Raw genomic sequence first — 18,775 nt, 5'->3', positions numbered from 1 at the left:
GGTTCCGTCTCTGTGGGGCTTGTGCATAATCAATCCTATACCAAAATCTTCAGCTAACGATCCGAGAAACCCGTTGTCATACAGAGGTATTTCACTGGCTAACTCGATGTACAAATTTTATTGCAATATATTAAACACTAGGCTTAGTAAATGGGCAGAGGATAACTTTAAAATTGTAGATGAACAGAATGGATTCAGAAAAAGGCGTAGCACAATAAATCAATTGTCTACGTTGACTAGCATAATAGAAACAAGGAAAAGGGGTAGACAATCGACTTTTTGTGCGTTTATTGATTTTACAAAAGCATATGATTTAATAAATAGAACCAAACTTTGGGAACGTCTTCAGAATATAAAAATATAAATGAACCCAAAGATCCAAGTCATCCCGGTTATCGTCGATAACTTCGCAAAAATTGTTATATTGTGACGTTCTTTTGGATTGGAAGAGGAAAGTGTCGGATGTTTATGTATTTTAAAAACAACAACACAAAACATAAAAATGTTGGCAAAAACCACTATAGCAACTGGTAAAGCAACAAGAAATAGAACATTAGCTGGATCCTTGATGTAGCAGGTGGCACCGCCGTAGCCTATGTCTTCGCCCTCAGACTGAACGGCTGCAACAACAATCGTTATGGAAACAGTCGATAGCGAAACACTTGTCGTAAAAACAATATACGAAACAAAGGTTCGAAAGTCATTCCTGCCAACAGATCGATTTCTGATCTTAACAAATACCTTCATCATATGAAAAGTACACACAAACATCCAAGCAAAAGATAAAGTTAGAGAGAAGTGATGAACTGCACCAAATAAACTGCAAAGCCAACTAATGTTGATATTTGTAACAGTACTCACCAATGATATTGCCTGAAAAATTATCAAACTTGTAACTAAAGCCATGTTGTTAAGTCCTGGTAAAGACCGTAGTGCTGGATAGACTGAATACACTGTAAGTGTCAACACAAGAGACAACAATGAAATACTTAAACAAACAATGGTCAAATAGGTTACTCCGCCGCGAATATTAACCCCTGACTCTACTTTCTGCTTGACTATGACTTGGTTTGTGTGAAGACTGTCCAGATGTTGAAAAAAGTCTTCATGACAAAAGAACATGTGTGTTTCATTTTCTGTAAGCCGTGTAGAAAGAAAATTGTTTGTGTAAATTGTAGACTCATTACAATTCATGAACGTCAGTTTAGGAAGAGCGATTCTCGGGCAAAAAGGTTCTTGTTCCAAGCTAATTTCTATATATGATTCATTCACATATACTGTCTCTTGTTTGCGTAAAACCTCAAAATACAGCATCCTTTCTTTTGGAATTTTGTTTTCTAGACATAGTTGAAACAGAGGTAGATTTGGAACATTTACACAATTAGACTTTAGCGGGCGTTGTTCAATAAAGAAATGGTCAAAATGATGAAAGTAAGCTTTGAAGACATTGCCGATACTTGAAATGTTGGTAAATACCAGTGCGAAGTCAAGAACAGTTCCAAGTAAATCTTCCTCTGCGTTATAAATCAAAATTTGAATGTTAACTTTAACATACTGTACGGATTCTAACGCAATAACTTTACTTATAGGATTTGTCCCACCTAAGTCTGTTTTGAATTTTAAAGAACATTTCATGTTTTGCAGCTCTACATTCCTTGTGATCAGCAATGACTTCTTCAACTCCATTTCATCTAATATAACTGAAATAATTTTATTCAGCGCGAGTTTGTCTTGCTTTTGAACATCGTATGGTTCAAGAATAAGGTTTATTTCCATCAGAAGATCCGATGATATAAATCTGTGTGGAGGTAAGCACATCCTATTTATCATCACCATTCCACGGGGGCATTGCAACAGCCAGTCTTCTCTCTGAAATAACAAGTATTAGAAAAAATACGATACTAGATTATTCATGTTAATGTATCAGTCACACTACACCGTATAACGTTAACGGACGCCAAACGAATAGAAAAATTGCGGCAGAAAGTTATCCGGTGACGAAAGGCATTCCCCGCTTCTGCTCTGTGCTCTCGGGATCGGTATATGGGGCGCATAAAACGCACAATGACCGGAAGATTAACGCATATATAAATGACGAACAACGTTGAATTAACTGATATCACCGTATTAGTAACGGAATTGTACCGCGCGTAAAACGTAAGCGCAACGCATGAGAAACTGACAAAACGTTCTGGTCAGTTATCGTTCGTTGAATATACGTTACATCCGTTGCATGTCTGGTAGTAGCCCGACCTTGAATCTGGTTTAACGGACAAGAACGATGCGAACCGAACAAGAACGATGCGAACCGAACAAGAACGATGCGAACCGAACAAGAACGAAGACGAATCGATCAAGTACAGAATAGGGAACGCACAAGTAACGAACAAAACGCATATCAGCGCACTGCTACCGTACATCTAGCGGACAACTTTGTCTGGTGGTGTACATTCTAAAATTTGAACATGCTCAAAACCTTCCACCGGATGAAACGAACATCGCCGGACAAGGAGCACAGGCGCCGCATGAGGAACGGGATTGAAAAAAAAATATACGTTGGACGTCCGTCAACGCTATACGTTATTGTGTAACTTAGACTTAAGTTTCTAATGTTTTATTAAGCAAACAACAAGTTTGGCACTTCTGTCATAACCGAAATTAATGAAAGTAAGAATGTACATGCATCTGTAGGTATCTTTTATGGAATCCAATTTACAAAAAAATATAATGAATAAGTAGATACTTTTGTTGTTACCATACCTCAGTTGTTTTGCCAGTACAAAATCCTGTATAATACATGTTACATATCCTTACTTTTTCAATTTGTACTGATCTATTTTAAAAAAAAAGTTACTATCATCTTGTTGACAGTTTTATTGTTAGATATACTGGGAGCCGTTCAGTAGTTGCAGGCGGCGGCTCAGAATATATGTAGATGTACATGCCTGTCTGAGGCTAGAACTGGGTATTTTTTACGAAACAGTTTCTAATATATACATTATACTTTCTATGTTTTAATAAAACAAATAGTGAGACAGTTCGGAGAAATACTGTCAATATTGGCTCTCGGTTGACAATATCCTGATAATTTCACATTTACTGAAACAAAGTGTTCGTATATTATTGATAACGCATTGGTATGTACAAATTAATTATTTTTATGGTGGTGGAAATCCCTAAAGAGTACAAACGAGTCACGTGTTTGCTGCCTCGTGCTAAGGAATATTTTTGCACGCTATTTTTAATGTCACACCAAAAAGGCTACTGCTTTCTGCACTCCGGTCAGCGGGACCTTTCTTCGTAACAACCCATCCATATGTTACATATCAAATCTTGATGAAGTTTTCATGAAACCGCATTTGGCTACGAAACAAAATAAAATTAAATCAAATTGTGCAGTTCCGAGTATCATCTATGAACAAGTCTTATTTCGCATCTTCTCTTAACTCAAAACGTTGCAAACAACGCTAACAAAAGAAAAAACAAACAATGCTTCATCATAAGTAAGTGTTTACAGAATATTCATTTTTACGAATTGCTGAAATTGCCGTCAGTTTTAAAAAATTCGTTGTATATTTCACAAAATGGTCCAAATTTGTTTTTTATTATTATTACCTGCGGCCTGGAGGCCGCATGTATATTGGAATACAACAAGTAGTGTAGCACATGGGGACTGGGTGATTTCACGTGACTTTTTACCGATAAGCGATTGGCTTATCGCATTTATGGAACGCCGTTTTTGCAATATAGCTGGCACTCTGTATGATATATAGAGAATTTTTTGTGACCTGAATTCCTCATTCATTATTTCATATAATTTATTCAAACTTTCAGCAATGATCAATATTGATACCTAGTTGTGCATAAGGGTTTTTGTGTTAATTGCTCTTCAGTTTCCTGGATTATGGTCCTGTGTTGTCAAATAAGTCCAGGTGAAGGCATGAATCACATTTTGTGAAAGCTCTAGTATTATAGTATTTCAATATAGTCAAGGAATGTGACCAGTTGAGCTAAAAGTTATGTTATACATGAAAGGGAAATATAGTTATTTTTGCTCGAAACAATTACTTTAAGAATTAAGAAATACATATTTCATAGATCTACTTGTAAATCATGTAGAATGGAGTAATATTTCCTTCATTTAAGCGTAATGGTAAAATAAAAAAATCAAGTACGTTATTCACCCGTAAGTTAATTTTTAGGCTGAGTGGTCACACATACATCCATAACAATGTCTGGTCTGTGTAACTTCTGGCCGCAGGAAATCTTTCGACTTGTTATTTCTTTGTGTTTCTACTTGTTATTATCAATACATTCGTTTTGTGTTACTGCGCATGCGTTAAACGTATCCTTATTTCCGTGTGTTCTTTAGGTTATAACACACTAAATAGTTGTTCTTTATTCTATATGAAATTGACCCATTTCCAATGACCGCAGCACACATCAGGACCCATTTTAAATTTCTGTAACTTACATTTTCTTGAAGAATATTGTCAGTGATAACTAAAAATCAAAAGAAAAGTGGGGGTCATGTTTGATGCAAGAAAAATAATTTCAGTGAAACACACAAACTGCAAATCAGCTAAAAAATGAGACCCCAAATTATACTGGTGGTGTATGATCTAAGTTTCCATGAAAAATTTTGTCATGTTGTTATTTCATTATGAAAATGCTACCTACATGTCAAGCATAGACCTGTCATGTGATTTTAGCAAAAAAAATGCAAAGAAAATAAGGAAAATAGCTCTCCTGAGCAAAAAACTGAGGACTATTTGTGTCCGCCATTATGCGACTACCATTTATTTTTCGCGCCATTTTTCTATTTAGTGTCTGTATGCCTTTAGAGGTGGCGCAATGGAACATGTTACTTTTTAACTTACTACATGTATATCATATATAATTGATATACAAAGCAAACTTAACTATTCTATTCGGGATTTTGTATACTTTTTAAGCTAACATGTTACATCATTTAAACATTAGGAGATTTATGATATCAAAGATTTCGTTTCAAAGATTTAAAATGTATTGTTACTCATTGTTAATGTTATCGTCTATTAAATAGAGTTTTGAAAAACATATGTCAAATACATTCATATATTTACCTCTCATCTATAAACGAGTACTACAAGATTAAAATCGATCCTAGTTAACTAATTCAAAATATTATTTAAAATATTTATATACATATTAGATTGCTTAAGTTACTCAAAACCTAATATGTTATATAAAAATAAAGCAATAATTGACCAATCCTTTATGTGTAATGTTCTCCCAGACCTTCTCTCTCCATACTTGTTGCGATATACTTTACATCGTATTATTCTTTAACTTCAAATGTACTTATATCTATCAAGCTATTATTATTATCCTTAATTTACTCTCAAAGATATTTGATGCTTTAAAGTTACATTTACTTATCATAATCTTACAAAGTTCTTACCAATATTTTGCGTCCATATTTTAGTACCATGGATGTTTTGATACGCTCATTGGAATACTATAGCCTAACAAGGTTTTTTTTTCAAGTTTTCAGGACGTTAGTTCAACCTCACTTGAGTTGCTATTTTTTTAAAGTTATGTTTCACCTTTTAAATATTATTCAATTTGTTGCATAAACAGTTTTTAAGAATTGATAAGATACTAAATATATAAGAGACCAGAGGAGAATAAAATCTGAAATCATGTCTTCTGATGTTCTTCCAAAAAAATGGAGCTTTGATTATATTCTAGTTAGATGTTATATTTATTATGATGAAGAATTTCTGTAAACTAAATAGGTACAACACTAACGATAAGGAGTCTGAATGGAGTAACTGTGATTGTTTTTATAACATCACATTAATTACTATAAACATTTGTTGTTAATGCTAAAAAGGTAACAGTCCTGAAAACATATATTTTGTATTGTCTCAATTTGCAGATTTTCTAAAGTAAGAACTGCTAGATGAATATTTTGGAAATTAATGCTACCATATTTTCTACTGCTAATTCGGGGCTATTAACGCCAAGAGACCGCGCCTACACTTAGACAATGCACATGTACATGTATGCGATAAGTGAAAATCAGAAGGTTTTGCAGTGACTGCCGAACATTTAGCTAGAAATGTTCCCAATTTTGTCATTCTACATGTAATTAGCAATAAATTATACAATATTTCGTGTCAGTCAGATGTTTTAAAAGTTTGTTTTGGATTTTGGATTCGCACATATTATTTTACTGTGACTGGCTATAATTATACCATTTTCGCACATATTATTTTAATGTGACTGGCTATAATTGTACTATTTTCGCACATATTATTTTACTGTGACTGACTATAATTGTACTATTTTCGCACAGATTATTTTACTTTGTTTGGCTATAATTGTACTATTTTCGCTCACATTATTTTACTGTGACTGGCTATAATTGTACTATTTTCGCACATATTATTTTACTGTGGCTGACTATAATTGTACTTTTTTCGCACATATTATTTTACTGTAACTGGCTTTTATTGTACTATTTTCGCACCTATTATTTTACTTTGACTGGCTATAATTGTACTATTTTCGCACATATTATTTTACTGTGACTGGCTACAATTGTACTATTTTGCACATAGTATTTTACTTTGACTGGCTATAATTGACCTAATTTCGCACAATTATTTTACTGTGACTGGCTATAATTGTACTATTTTCGCACATACTATTTTACATCGACTGCCTAAATTGTACTATTTTGCACATATTATATTTTACACACATTATTTGATATTTGTTTTAGTAAAGGTATGGTTCCGTCTCTGTGGGGCTTGTGCATAATCAATCCTATACCAAAATCTTCAGCTAACGATCCGAGAAACCCGTTGTCATACAGAGGTATTTCACTGGCTAACTCGATGTACAAATTTTATTGCAATATATTAAACACTAGGCTTAGTAAATGGGCAGAGGATAACTTTAAAATTGTAGATGAACAGAATGGATTCAGAAAAAGGCGTAGCACAATAAATCAATTGTCTACGTTGACTAGCATAATAGAAACAAGGAAAAGGGGTAGACAATCGACTTTTTGTGCGTTTATTGATTTTACAAAAGCATATGATTTAATAAATAGAACCAAACTTTGGGAACGTCTTCAGAATATAGGAGTAACTGGTAAATTATTTTTAGCAATTAAGTCTCTCTATAATACAGTGTCCTCATGTGTTAGAGTTAATGGTTTAAATACCGACTGGTTTGAGGTTAAATGTGGATTGAGACAGGGATGTGTGTTATCTCCCCTTTTGTTTAATTTATATGTCAATGATTTGGCTTTATTTCTCCAGTCGTTTAATGTTGGTATTAAAGTTGATGATGACGTGGTATGTATATTGTTGTATGCTGATGATATTGTTTTAATAGCAGACAAACAAGAAGATTTACAATTTTTATTGGACCAGTTAGATTATTGGTGTGGTAGAAACAACATGAAAATCAATCCTATTAAAAGCAAAATTGTCCATTTTAGACCTAATTCTATTACTAGAGTTGACATTGTCTTCAAGTGGTGATTTTACCTTAGATATTGTCGACAGATATACCTATCTTGGCCTTGTTTTGCATGAACACCTTGACTATAATGTTACTGCTAAAGTTGTAGCCCAGAGTGCAAGTCGAGCCCTTGGACTTTTGACAGCGAAATGCAAAGCAATAGGTGGTTTTACATATGATGTATATACGAAATTATACAACTCATTGGTTTGGCCTGTTATTGACTATGGATCAGCTATTTGGGGCCTGAAATCTTTCTCATGTATTAATGCTATACATAATAGAGCCATGCGTTTCTTCCTTGGCGTGGGGAAATATACACCAAATGCAGCAATTGTTGGTGAAATGGGATGGGATCCTCCAATAGTCCGACAATGGAAGACTATATGTTACTTGTGGTGCCCTATGTCTTCTCTTCCATTCCGTAGAATAAATAGACGTGTTGCACTCTGAGCTCAGTCTAAAGCTAGTTCTAGATGTAGAAATTGGTTCTATACTGTAATGAATAGACTTACTAGTTTGGATTGTCACGTATACAGTACTATCAACCAACATATAGGTAAAAACATGTTATTTGATATAGTAAAGCCCAAGTTAATGGACGAATTCATTAACGAGTGGAAATTATCTATTAACAGAGTAAATGGTATACGTAATGTAGGCCGTAATAAATTACCCACATATTCTCTGTTTAAATCAAATTTTGTTGTTGAACAATATTTTAAAATGATATTACCCCACCAACATCGGTCAGCTTTCAGTAAATTTCGGTGTGGAATGGCACCGTTAAGAATTGAAACTGGTCGATATGAAAATCTTAATGTTATAGACAGAAAGTGCACTTTTTGCAATGCTACAGAAGATGAATGTCATGTCTTGTTTAATTGTCATATATACGGAGAATATAGGCAAGAACTTTACATGAAAGCAGAGCATGTATGTCCTGCTTTCTCAAACATTACCGATATTGACAAACTGGTTTATTTATTTTCAAACCCACAATTGATAAGGATTACTGCCAAAACCTGTTTTAATATTTTACGTAAGCGATCTCTTATAATGTGTAAATAATGTCCCTGTATTTCTTAGTTAAATAATTGTGTATTTATATAATACATATAGATGTTGTTAATCAGGCCCTCTTTAATATGATTAAAGAGGATATCGATACTTAAAAACATTTTTGAATCCGTACGCGTTAGCGTCTTTTTTGTATCTCAGTGTTTTAAATAACAACTGCATTTGAAGTGATTTTAATGTCGATTAGCAGCATCTATGTGGTTTTTAACATATGTATATTTGTTTGAATAGCAGGTCTTAAGTGTATTAAATAGAAGTCTCCTATAATTCTTATTTAGAATGGTCATACATGTATTTGTACAATTAATATGTAAATGTGATATATGTACAATGTATATGAATGAGACTTGAATAAACAATAAAAAAACTATTATTTTACTGTGACTGGCTATAACTGTACTATTTTCGCACATATTATTTTACTTTGACTGGCTATAATTGTACTATTTTCGCACATATTGTTTTACTTTGACTGGCTATAATTGTACTATTTTCGCACATATTATTTTACTTTGACTGGCTATAATTGTACTATTCTCGCACATACTATTTTACTTCGACTGGCTAAATTGTACTATTTTGCACATATTATTTTACTGTGACTGACTATAATTGTACTATTTTCGCACATATTATTTTACTTTGACTGGCTATAATTGTACTATTTTCGCACATATTATTTTACTTTTACTGGCTATAATTGTACTATTTTCGCACATATTAGTTTACTTCGACTGGCTATAATTGTACTATTTTCGCACATATTATTTTACTTTGACTGACTATAACTGTACTGTTTTCGCACATATTATTGTACTTCGACTGGCTATAATTGTACTATTTTCGCACATATTATTTTACTTTAACTGGCTATAATTGTACTATTTTCGCACATATTGTTTTACTGTGACTGACTATAATTGTACTATTTTCGCACATATTGTTTTACTTTGACTGGCTATAATTGTACTATTTTCGCACATATTATTTTACTGTGACTGGTTTTTATTGTACTATTTTCGCACATAATGTTTTACTGTGACTGCCTATAATTGTAATATTTTGGCACATATTATTTTACTGTGACTGGCTACAATTGCACTATTTTCGCACATATTATTTTACTTTGACTGGCTACAACTGTACTATTTCCGCACATATTATTTTACTGTGACTGGCTATAATTGTACTATTTTCGCACATACTATTTTACTTTGACTGGCTACAATTGTACTATTTTCTCGCACATATCATTTTACTGTGACTGCCTATAATTGTGATATTTTGGCACATATTATTTTACTTTGACTGGCTACAATTGTACTATTTTCACACATATTATTTTACTTTGACTGGCTATAATTGTACTATTTTCGCACATATTGTTTTAATGTAACTGACTTTAATTGTACTATTTTCGCACATATTATTTTACTTTGACTGGCTATAATTGTACTATTTTCGCACATATTATTTTACTGTGACTGGCTTTTATTGTACTATTTTCGCACATAATATTTTACTGTGACTGGCTATAATTGTACTATTTTCGCACTTATTATTTTACTCCGACTGGCTTTAACTGTACTATTTTCCCACATACTTTTTTACTGTGACTGGCTTTTATTGTGCAATTGGCAAATTAGACAGTCATCAAACGTGTGTGATTTTTGCCTGATACAATTATTTATGAAAACACACCTACACCATTCTCGACATTGAATTCCACATTCATAGTTGTTTTCCATATGACCTTTAAGGCAATTTGTTTGTGTAGCAATTTATTACTCTGTCACTAAGAATTTCGGAAAATGTATGAATCATATCGATTCATCTATAACAAATATGTTAAAATATCTACACTTTTAAAAACTAGAATGTCATTTATCAATCCGAAATACAGCATGGACAAAATCAAAAGATATTCTACAAAGTCATGTTTATTCATGTGGTGATTTATAAAAAAGGTAGCTTCCTTGAAGGTTTTGTGCATCTTTTTATTCATCAACAAATATCTAAAAGATAAAATCAAGGACATTCATATGTAATTTGACTATATAATATAATAGCAAATATGTTTGAACTGTTCGTTAAATTTCCCAGTTCGCGAATACATCATCAATTTAATGACTTTGTATGAAAATTTTCTTGAGGTCCAAATTTTATTCAAGACCGTTTAGCAAATATCAAGCATCATGACCCTATCATTTTATTTGACGAACCTTTTCAGTACATTCTTATGATTCTGAAGTGCTTTTTTTTTCTAAAGAATGAAAAAGGATTTAGTCAAATTTACATCGCAGAAAATATTTTAATGAAAACATGCAGAACGAACCCAACACAAGTAGGTGTTATCACAATTCTTTTTGTTCATTTTTTGCAGCCAGCTATGAAACTTGCAATGTATTTAAGAGTCCTGTTATGGAAGTATTCCTCAGCATGTTTACAATTTTAAAAAGGCCTCGTTATGTCTCACAGAATTTAAAATATTATAGTTTACAAAATTGCCCCTAGTTCTACTTTGCCCCAAGATATTATTTCAGAGAATGCCATCATCCAGATCAGTAGAAGCGCCCAAAAGGCCAGCAATATAGCTGCCTCGCATGGCAGAATTTATTATTACGCGGAGATTGACCAACAGCAGCGAGGGACAAGTGATTCTAAGTTAAAATACATAACATTGCTATGCCTCTGGTTTAAATGTTCCCTTCTGTGAGCATATAACACAAAATACATACCCTCAAGGGATCCAATAAACTATTTTGCAGACATTGCTCATTTAAATTTGTTTGTTGTTTTGTGTTTCCAAGGAGAACGACGTCTTCCTTTGTGTTCCAGTTGAGAAGTGTAATGAAATTAAACATTTCCCTTTCAACGATTGCTGTATAATCATAATAGAAATCTGGATACTGACATGTACGTTTCACTTCACTTTTATTTAAGCCATTACATAACAAGCAATGTACATTCCTGAAATTGTTGTATACTGATTCATATGATAAGCAAGCCTGCTCCAAATGACTATCGTACGACTGCCATTGCCCTGTAAAATTACAACGATCAATAAATGTCCTGTCACATGTTTTCATTGCCCAGGGAATCGCGTCGATTTTTTCTGGTATTTTAAACAATACATTGCAACCGTCCTCGTCTCCTGGGTCTGGTATAACGGTTAAGTCGCGAATATATGTTATATTTCTTGTTGCATCTTTACATTCAATACTTATACGCCCAAAAACTAAACTATCCAACTCAACTTTGTGACAAATAGCACAGAAAATATTTTTGTAAATGGAATCAGTTAAATTATCGTATCCAGGAAGAATATATCTTAACGGCACATCAAACGATACTGCGTGATACTCTCGTGCACATTTTGCTGCAATTTCAGTATCGTTATATTTGTACGGACATTTTGAAATCATTTCTAAAGACCGTCCGTTTGATATTCTAGTATCATAAGGTCTATATTGTGCGTCGACGCATTGGTGTATTTCTTTAGCTTCATAGATTTTTTCTTCGTTTTCGAAATCCACTGATATATCTGGACAGCAGTTCCGTCCACAGTCTATATCACATCTACACGGGTTACAACACGGTAGAGCCATTCCAAATATAATTTCATCCGGTTTTGACACGTTAGTGTAACAAGTGTCTGTGTAAGGACAAAGCTCTAAATATTCCTTTGTCCTCCTTTTAATTATATTGTTTCCACTGACATTGTTATCTCCTGATGTATTTAGTTGCCCATTTATCATAAAAACAAATGTAAAGAGAATTTTTAAGCTACTCATTTTCATGGGAAGAATTGGTTCTGCAGCAAGAAAAACTCTAACACACTATGGTTCGTTTCCCATGTGATCTTATAATTTCAGCAAGATGTTCAGTTATGGAACTGATATTGCTCGCCTTGCATACAATACTTCTACAGCAATGTTAAAACCTGCGTGCATACCACTATTCCTTTGTGTCTACATGTATCAGAGACGTGTGACCGTAGACGTCTGTATTCAGTACATCATCTCCGAGAACATAAGCCACACCCTCGGAATTCAAACCTTTAACTCCTCATACGTTGTACCTATTTATTTGACCGTAGGGTTTCGTGGTGAATTGTTTATGAATACAGCAGAAAGAACAAATTTAGATGACACCATTTAATGCCTTTTGATGTATAGATGATGTATGAAGTCAAAACTTTAAAACGAAATTAAGTGTGGAAAACTAGAAAATATTGAGATAAGAAACATTCAAATACAACAACAAGCCCTAGTGATGCAGGTGTATGACCCTGACATTGCTTATTGGGACTTCTTCTTTTTATTACTCTTTTATAAGAGTGAAGAAATGAAATATATCACATGGTCCTAAAAGAACCGGAAAATACAACAAAGCAATGAGTCCAGGTAAAAGGAGACGTTTTACAGCCACTACAGGTACTTCAAACGTTAATAAAATTCTATAAAAATCATTTGTGAGGTAAAGAACGTAGCCAAGCAAGATAACAGCAGACCCGGGTGTACTCCAAGTTTCAGGCGAGCTAGAACAAGGTAACAGCAGACTCGGGTGTACTCCACGTTCCAGGCGAGCTAGAGCAAGATAACAGCAGACTCGGGTGTACTCCAAGTTTAAGCGAGCTAGAAGAAATTAGGGCCAAAGTAGTAGTACTAAATTGCTTTAACCCTTGTCCTTTATGTTGTAAATGTTAACGGTGTCATTTATATAAAATTGACGAAAATGACTATATAAACCACGTGTAATTTACATGTTAATGTAATGGAGCAATTATCTAAACAAACGCTCGAGATTGGATTTCAACATATTCTGTGTTACAAGTGTACCTTACAGAATGAAGATAGTTTGCTTAAAAATTCGGTTCTCTTTAATAATATTAATCAGATCGGTCCCTATCTTGTATTAGAGAATGATCAGACAATGACAATTTATCAAATGTTTTTTCTCTATTGCACACTGTATGTTTTTCTATAGTTAAAGATTATCTTGAAAAAGTCAATAAATGGTATCTGGACATTGAAATTTCAGAATTCATAATAATTGTCTATATAGTCAATTATGTTTGCGTGTTTCTTCTCTTTAGATGGGCGTTAAAAGTTCATTTTTATGGAGTTGTACATAAAAGCTAAAATAGTGAAAGCTGAATGTAGACCGGTTAATAAGAAATTTATTTGCATGAGTATGAACTGTGCAGTCACGTCTGAACCACCTGATTATTACTGAATGTCAGTTTTCGTTTGTTCTGTAACACTTAAGTGCAGTTCAGCACAGTTAACTGATGCAAGTCTGATCTGCCAATATAAAAAAAAATGTTTATTTTTGCGCTTTTTGACCAACCAAACAGAGGTATTTTCGGATGTGTTAGTTGAAATTTTACAACTGTCAAACGTGCGTCCAGATAATCGCTGAAACATTCTAACATTCTTTTATATTTCCAAATTCAAATGAATCTGAATTTGATTAGTATTAATTTAATTGCTAGGGGATTCTCTACAATATATAACAGGATTTTCTTTGATCAACGGTAGTGCTGTACTTAAATAAATAACTAGAAACATAAAATGATAACCATATGAAAGCGTATTTGGTTACGGGTTATGAAAACTGGAGAGTATTAAACTCATCCAAGATTTTATTAAGGCCAACATTCTGACCAAGTTTCATTAAGTTTGGGCCAAAATTGTGACCTCTAGATTGTTAACAAGCTTATCCTTTGATTTGATCTGGTGACCTAGTTTTTGACCCCAGATGACCCAATATCAAATTCTACCAAGATTTTATTGAGGATAACATTCTGACCAAGTTTCATTAAGATTGGACTAATATTGTGACCTCTAGAGTGTTAACAGTTAAATTGTTGACGACAGACGGACGGACGACGACGGACGACGGACACAGGGCGATCACAAAAGCTCACCTTGAGCATTTTCGTGCTCAGGAAGTGAGCTAAAAAACAATAACAGCATGCTCCACTATTCGAAGGCAATTGTCAATATGAATGAATTTCGGTTATTGAACTGAAATAATGATTCAAGGATTATTTGACTTGATTCTATGATCTCGCTTTAAAACACTGAATAGATATAAGAAGTTTTCAACCCAGTACCGCCCTTAGCTTTGACAAGAGCCACTTGATGGTAAAATTTTAACCGTTATTTTCTTACTACAAAAAAGGGACATAACTTTGCCAAAACTAAAGTAAGTGTTATGGAACTTGATGCTTTTACCTTGCTTTACAACCCTGAAGACATGTGAGAAATGTTAACCCAATGCCCCCATTAGTTTTGGAGATAGCAACTTGCATGCAAACACAACAATATCTATGCACAAGAAAGAGGGCATAACTTGTCCAAAATTAAGGTTATGGGAATTTATGCTTTGACCTTCCTTTACATCACTGGAGACATGTATGGAAGTTTCAGTCCGACATCTGCATTAGTTTCCGAGATAATAACTTGCATGCAAAACATTAACCAGCTTTAACAGTGGGGCATAACTTGGCAAAAGTTCAAGTAAGAGTTATGGAAGTTGATGCCATGTCCTTTACAACATGGAAGACATGTGTGAAGTTTCAACCCAGTATCTGCATTAGTTTAAAAAATTTGCATGCAAAACTTTAACCCTAAAAAGGGGAAGTAAGGGTTATGAGGTTTGTGATATGTTGATGCTGAGCGCAAATAACCAATCTGCGCTATTTACCAAATGCGCAGCGCAAATAACAAATGTAACTTTATATATAAGAAATTTGCATTTCGTGTTTGATAAATCATGCAGTTGGTCAATTTATTAATAAATATACAGACGTCAAATGCTGAATATCTCGGTACTTAAATTAGGTGTCATAAATTTGTTTCTACATCAGTAAATTCACGGCAGTCGGTCACCAGGTTTTAATACCTCCAATCTTATACAAGATGCAATAAAACCCAAACATGCGTGAAGGTGTGATTTCCTCCAGCTTGCACACGTCGTCCCCAGGTATGTTTTAGGCTATTTTTAATATTATGCTAACAAGAAATAAGAAACGTCTTGTAAACATCTGTAGATATATAAAAGAATCTGTGACTATAAGACATAATACCCTAACAAATCTTGCTGTTTCTTAATCTATTACTGTTTGGTATTTTATAGCATGTGATCAGGCACGTGTCCAGGTGGGGGGCCAGGGGGCCCGGCCCCCCCCCCCCCCCCCCCCCCCCCCCCCCCCCCCCCCCCCCCCCAGCTGGCTGGCTAGTTACGATTTTTATTACTATGGGCCCCTCAATTAACAAATTTATACACCAGCGCAACTGGCTTGATTTGACAGCAATACACAGGCTAAAGAGCCATAAAACCGTGTCCAGTAGTGGAAATTAGCCCCAGGCATGTCACAGGTAAAAGTTTATTTGTGCATGCTTCATTGATCGGTACTTGATTGGGTAGTGGAGAAACTGTTATGTTTTTTACTCTTTGGAAGTGTTATAAAATGATCATTACATTGTTGGTTTTGTTAAGTAAATCATAAAATGAATCTGAAAATTGAAACATTATGATGGTTGTATTTTGTTTTTACATTAAGGCACATTCCCCAAATTTATTAAATTGATAGATATTTATTCAATCTTTTTATTTTACAACAATTATGAATTTGAAACTACTGTATCAATTTTACTCTTTTGGGTCCAATAACCTTACTTAAAAACTCTCATAGTTTTAAAAGTAGTTTCTCAGTAAATCTTAAAAAACGCATCTAAAACTCGTTACTTATGAGGGGTTTTCCCATAAAAATATCATTTAATATGTGCTGTGATGTTATAGTTTGTACAGTCAAAGAAGTATAAAATACACATCTATTTATTTTTATTGATCTTTGGTACAGTTAAGAGTTCATTGTCATTTGAAATCTGTGATGTAAATAGTAATTGTCATAATACTTCGTTTGTTTTGTTGGAAATCTAAAAACATTTGGCCATTTTGCAAATAGGATACCCTTAATAATTAGACTAGCCACTAGACTGATAATTACGATATTTCTATGATTTTTTTTTTCTTTTTTATGTTCATAGAGACAAAAGCCAGTCTATTCTAGAGATTTTCTAAGAGGACTGATGTTAAAATTGTAATATTGGACATAGTATATAGACTGGCTCAGTTCACTACATGAAATCATAAAAATGTGAAAAAAAATCATCATAGTCTAGGAGCTAGTCTACTTAATAATCATCTTAAAACTTCAACATTTTTTTCAACTGGGTATCATACAGAAAAATAAGTCCATACACTGTGACTGTACAATCATACATACATTGAAAAGGCTTGATGAAATGATTAAAAAGTAGACTTTTCCTTAAATATATAATACATTCATGCATCCTTAAAGGTGTTTCAGGTAGCAGGAAAATGCATCTATTCATGTGCCATATTAAAAAAAATCACAATCGGGAGGGGATACCCCTCCCGAACTCACCCCAGGTTGGGCCCCCCCAGCAAACAAATCCTGCACACCGGCCTGGTGATATTCTCATAAATGTGCTATGTTTATGCAATATATTATATTTTTTGTTTGCCATGTTTATTATATGATGTATGTTAAATGGCCAAAGGCAGATTTAATTGCCGATTTTGCTAATAAGTTGATTGATATAATTTTCTACTTCACCCGAGCACACACTTAATTAATAGTGTGTAGTATTTATAGTAGCTATTTCAGTCTCCTATGATTTTTTAATAGAATGGTTTTGCATATGATTTGCATATGATTTTATGTTCCTATAAATTGTAAGCGTGAATTGTATTTTAAAATGAGAGGTAAATAGAGTATATATATGTACATTTAATCATGTACCTGCTCGGTCACTTACTTAACATACGTACATTCATGTAATCACACAGTCTCTTACTTAACACCCATACATGTATTATATACTCACTTGGTCACTTACTCAACATCTGTATACTCACTCAGTCGCTTACTCAACATAGGTACTTTCACGCACTCACTTGGTCAGTTACTCAACATTCGTACACTCGTACTCACTCGGTTAGTTACTCAACATTCGTACATTCATGCACTCACTCAACATATGTACATGTATTATGCACTTACGAGGTCGCTTACTCAACACTACATTCATGCATTCATTTGGTCACTTACTCAGCAGCCGTACATTTATGTACTCACTTGACCAGTTATTCAGCATTCATACATTCATGTACTCACTCAACATTTGTACATTCACTATGTACTTATTTGGTCACTAACTCAACATCCGTACACTCATGCACTCACTTGATCACTTCTAAACATCCATACATGTACGTAGTCACTCGGTCAGTTATTCAGCATTCATGTACACGCGCAGCACCTGTGCCTGTATCCATGTACTCACTCGCTCGGTTACTCGATATTCGTGCATTCATGTACTCACTCAGCACCCGTACATATATTATGTACTTGCAGCTCAGCTTCTAGCTAGTTCCACCTTGAACAGAGATTTTATTCATACTGGTTTTATAAAAGCACATTTGAATATGTATATTGTCTCTTGTAGTTCTAGTTAGAACGGTCATTTACAATACAATTGTTTTATGCTGTATGTATATTTAAATGTTTGTAAATGAATGAGACGTAAATAAACTATAAAACTAAAACACTTTGCAAAATATCGTTTTTATTATAATGAAATATCTTGAAATTTCACAATAATATTCTTTTTACCAACGGGAGCATATCTCTCAACATGTCTAAGATAAAAAATGAAATAAAAAAAGTCACAGAATTAAAAGAAAAATTCTGACAGATCTTATCTATATTATTATTATTATTATTATTATTATTATTATTTTATAGTACAAAATCGATCGAATAAAGAGTAGACCTAATTTTCATCAAAACGTAAACGAAATTTTATATTTTGTAGCTGCGCAAGATATGCGTTCGTTTCCCTGCGCTAAATGAAAATCTGGAAATTACTCTGATAACTTGAACATCTTTTATAAATCATATTACCTTTTACTTTGATTTACGATTCCAGACTAAAACTATAGTTTTTTTACAAGTCTAAATGGATCTATAATGTTACACCTGTAACTTGCGTGGGAGGTCGGTCCTGTGCTAATAGCAAAGTTTGAAATTACACTGTATTTCAAATACATTTCATTCATAAAACATACTATTTAT

The 18,775-nt window shown here is 33.6% G+C and overlaps 1 protein-coding gene across 1 annotated transcript; it reads right to left on the bottom strand.

The window, feature by feature from the left end:
• Positions 1 to 345: 345 nt before the first annotated feature.
• LOC123543589 (uncharacterized) lies at positions 346 to 12,395 on the bottom strand. The gene is made up of 5 exons (XM_053534703.1): positions 11,340 to 12,395; positions 10,824 to 10,864; positions 8,150 to 8,208; positions 7,184 to 7,251; positions 346 to 1,869 (listed from the first exon to the last, which is right to left on the bottom strand). The coding sequence occupies exons 1-5, from the start codon at positions 12,393 to 12,395 to the stop codon at positions 346 to 348; spliced, it is 2,748 nt and encodes a 915-aa protein (XP_053390678.1).
• Between the last annotated feature and the right edge of the window lie 6,380 nt (positions 12,396 to 18,775).

The sequence above is a fragment of the Mercenaria mercenaria genome, unplaced genomic scaffold (genome assembly GCF_021730395.1).
Source record: "Mercenaria mercenaria strain notata unplaced genomic scaffold, MADL_Memer_1 contig_3917, whole genome shotgun sequence".
Taxonomy (NCBI): Eukaryota; Metazoa; Mollusca; class Bivalvia; order Venerida; family Veneridae; genus Mercenaria; species Mercenaria mercenaria.
This window is presented reverse-complemented; position numbering and strand designations above follow the sequence as displayed.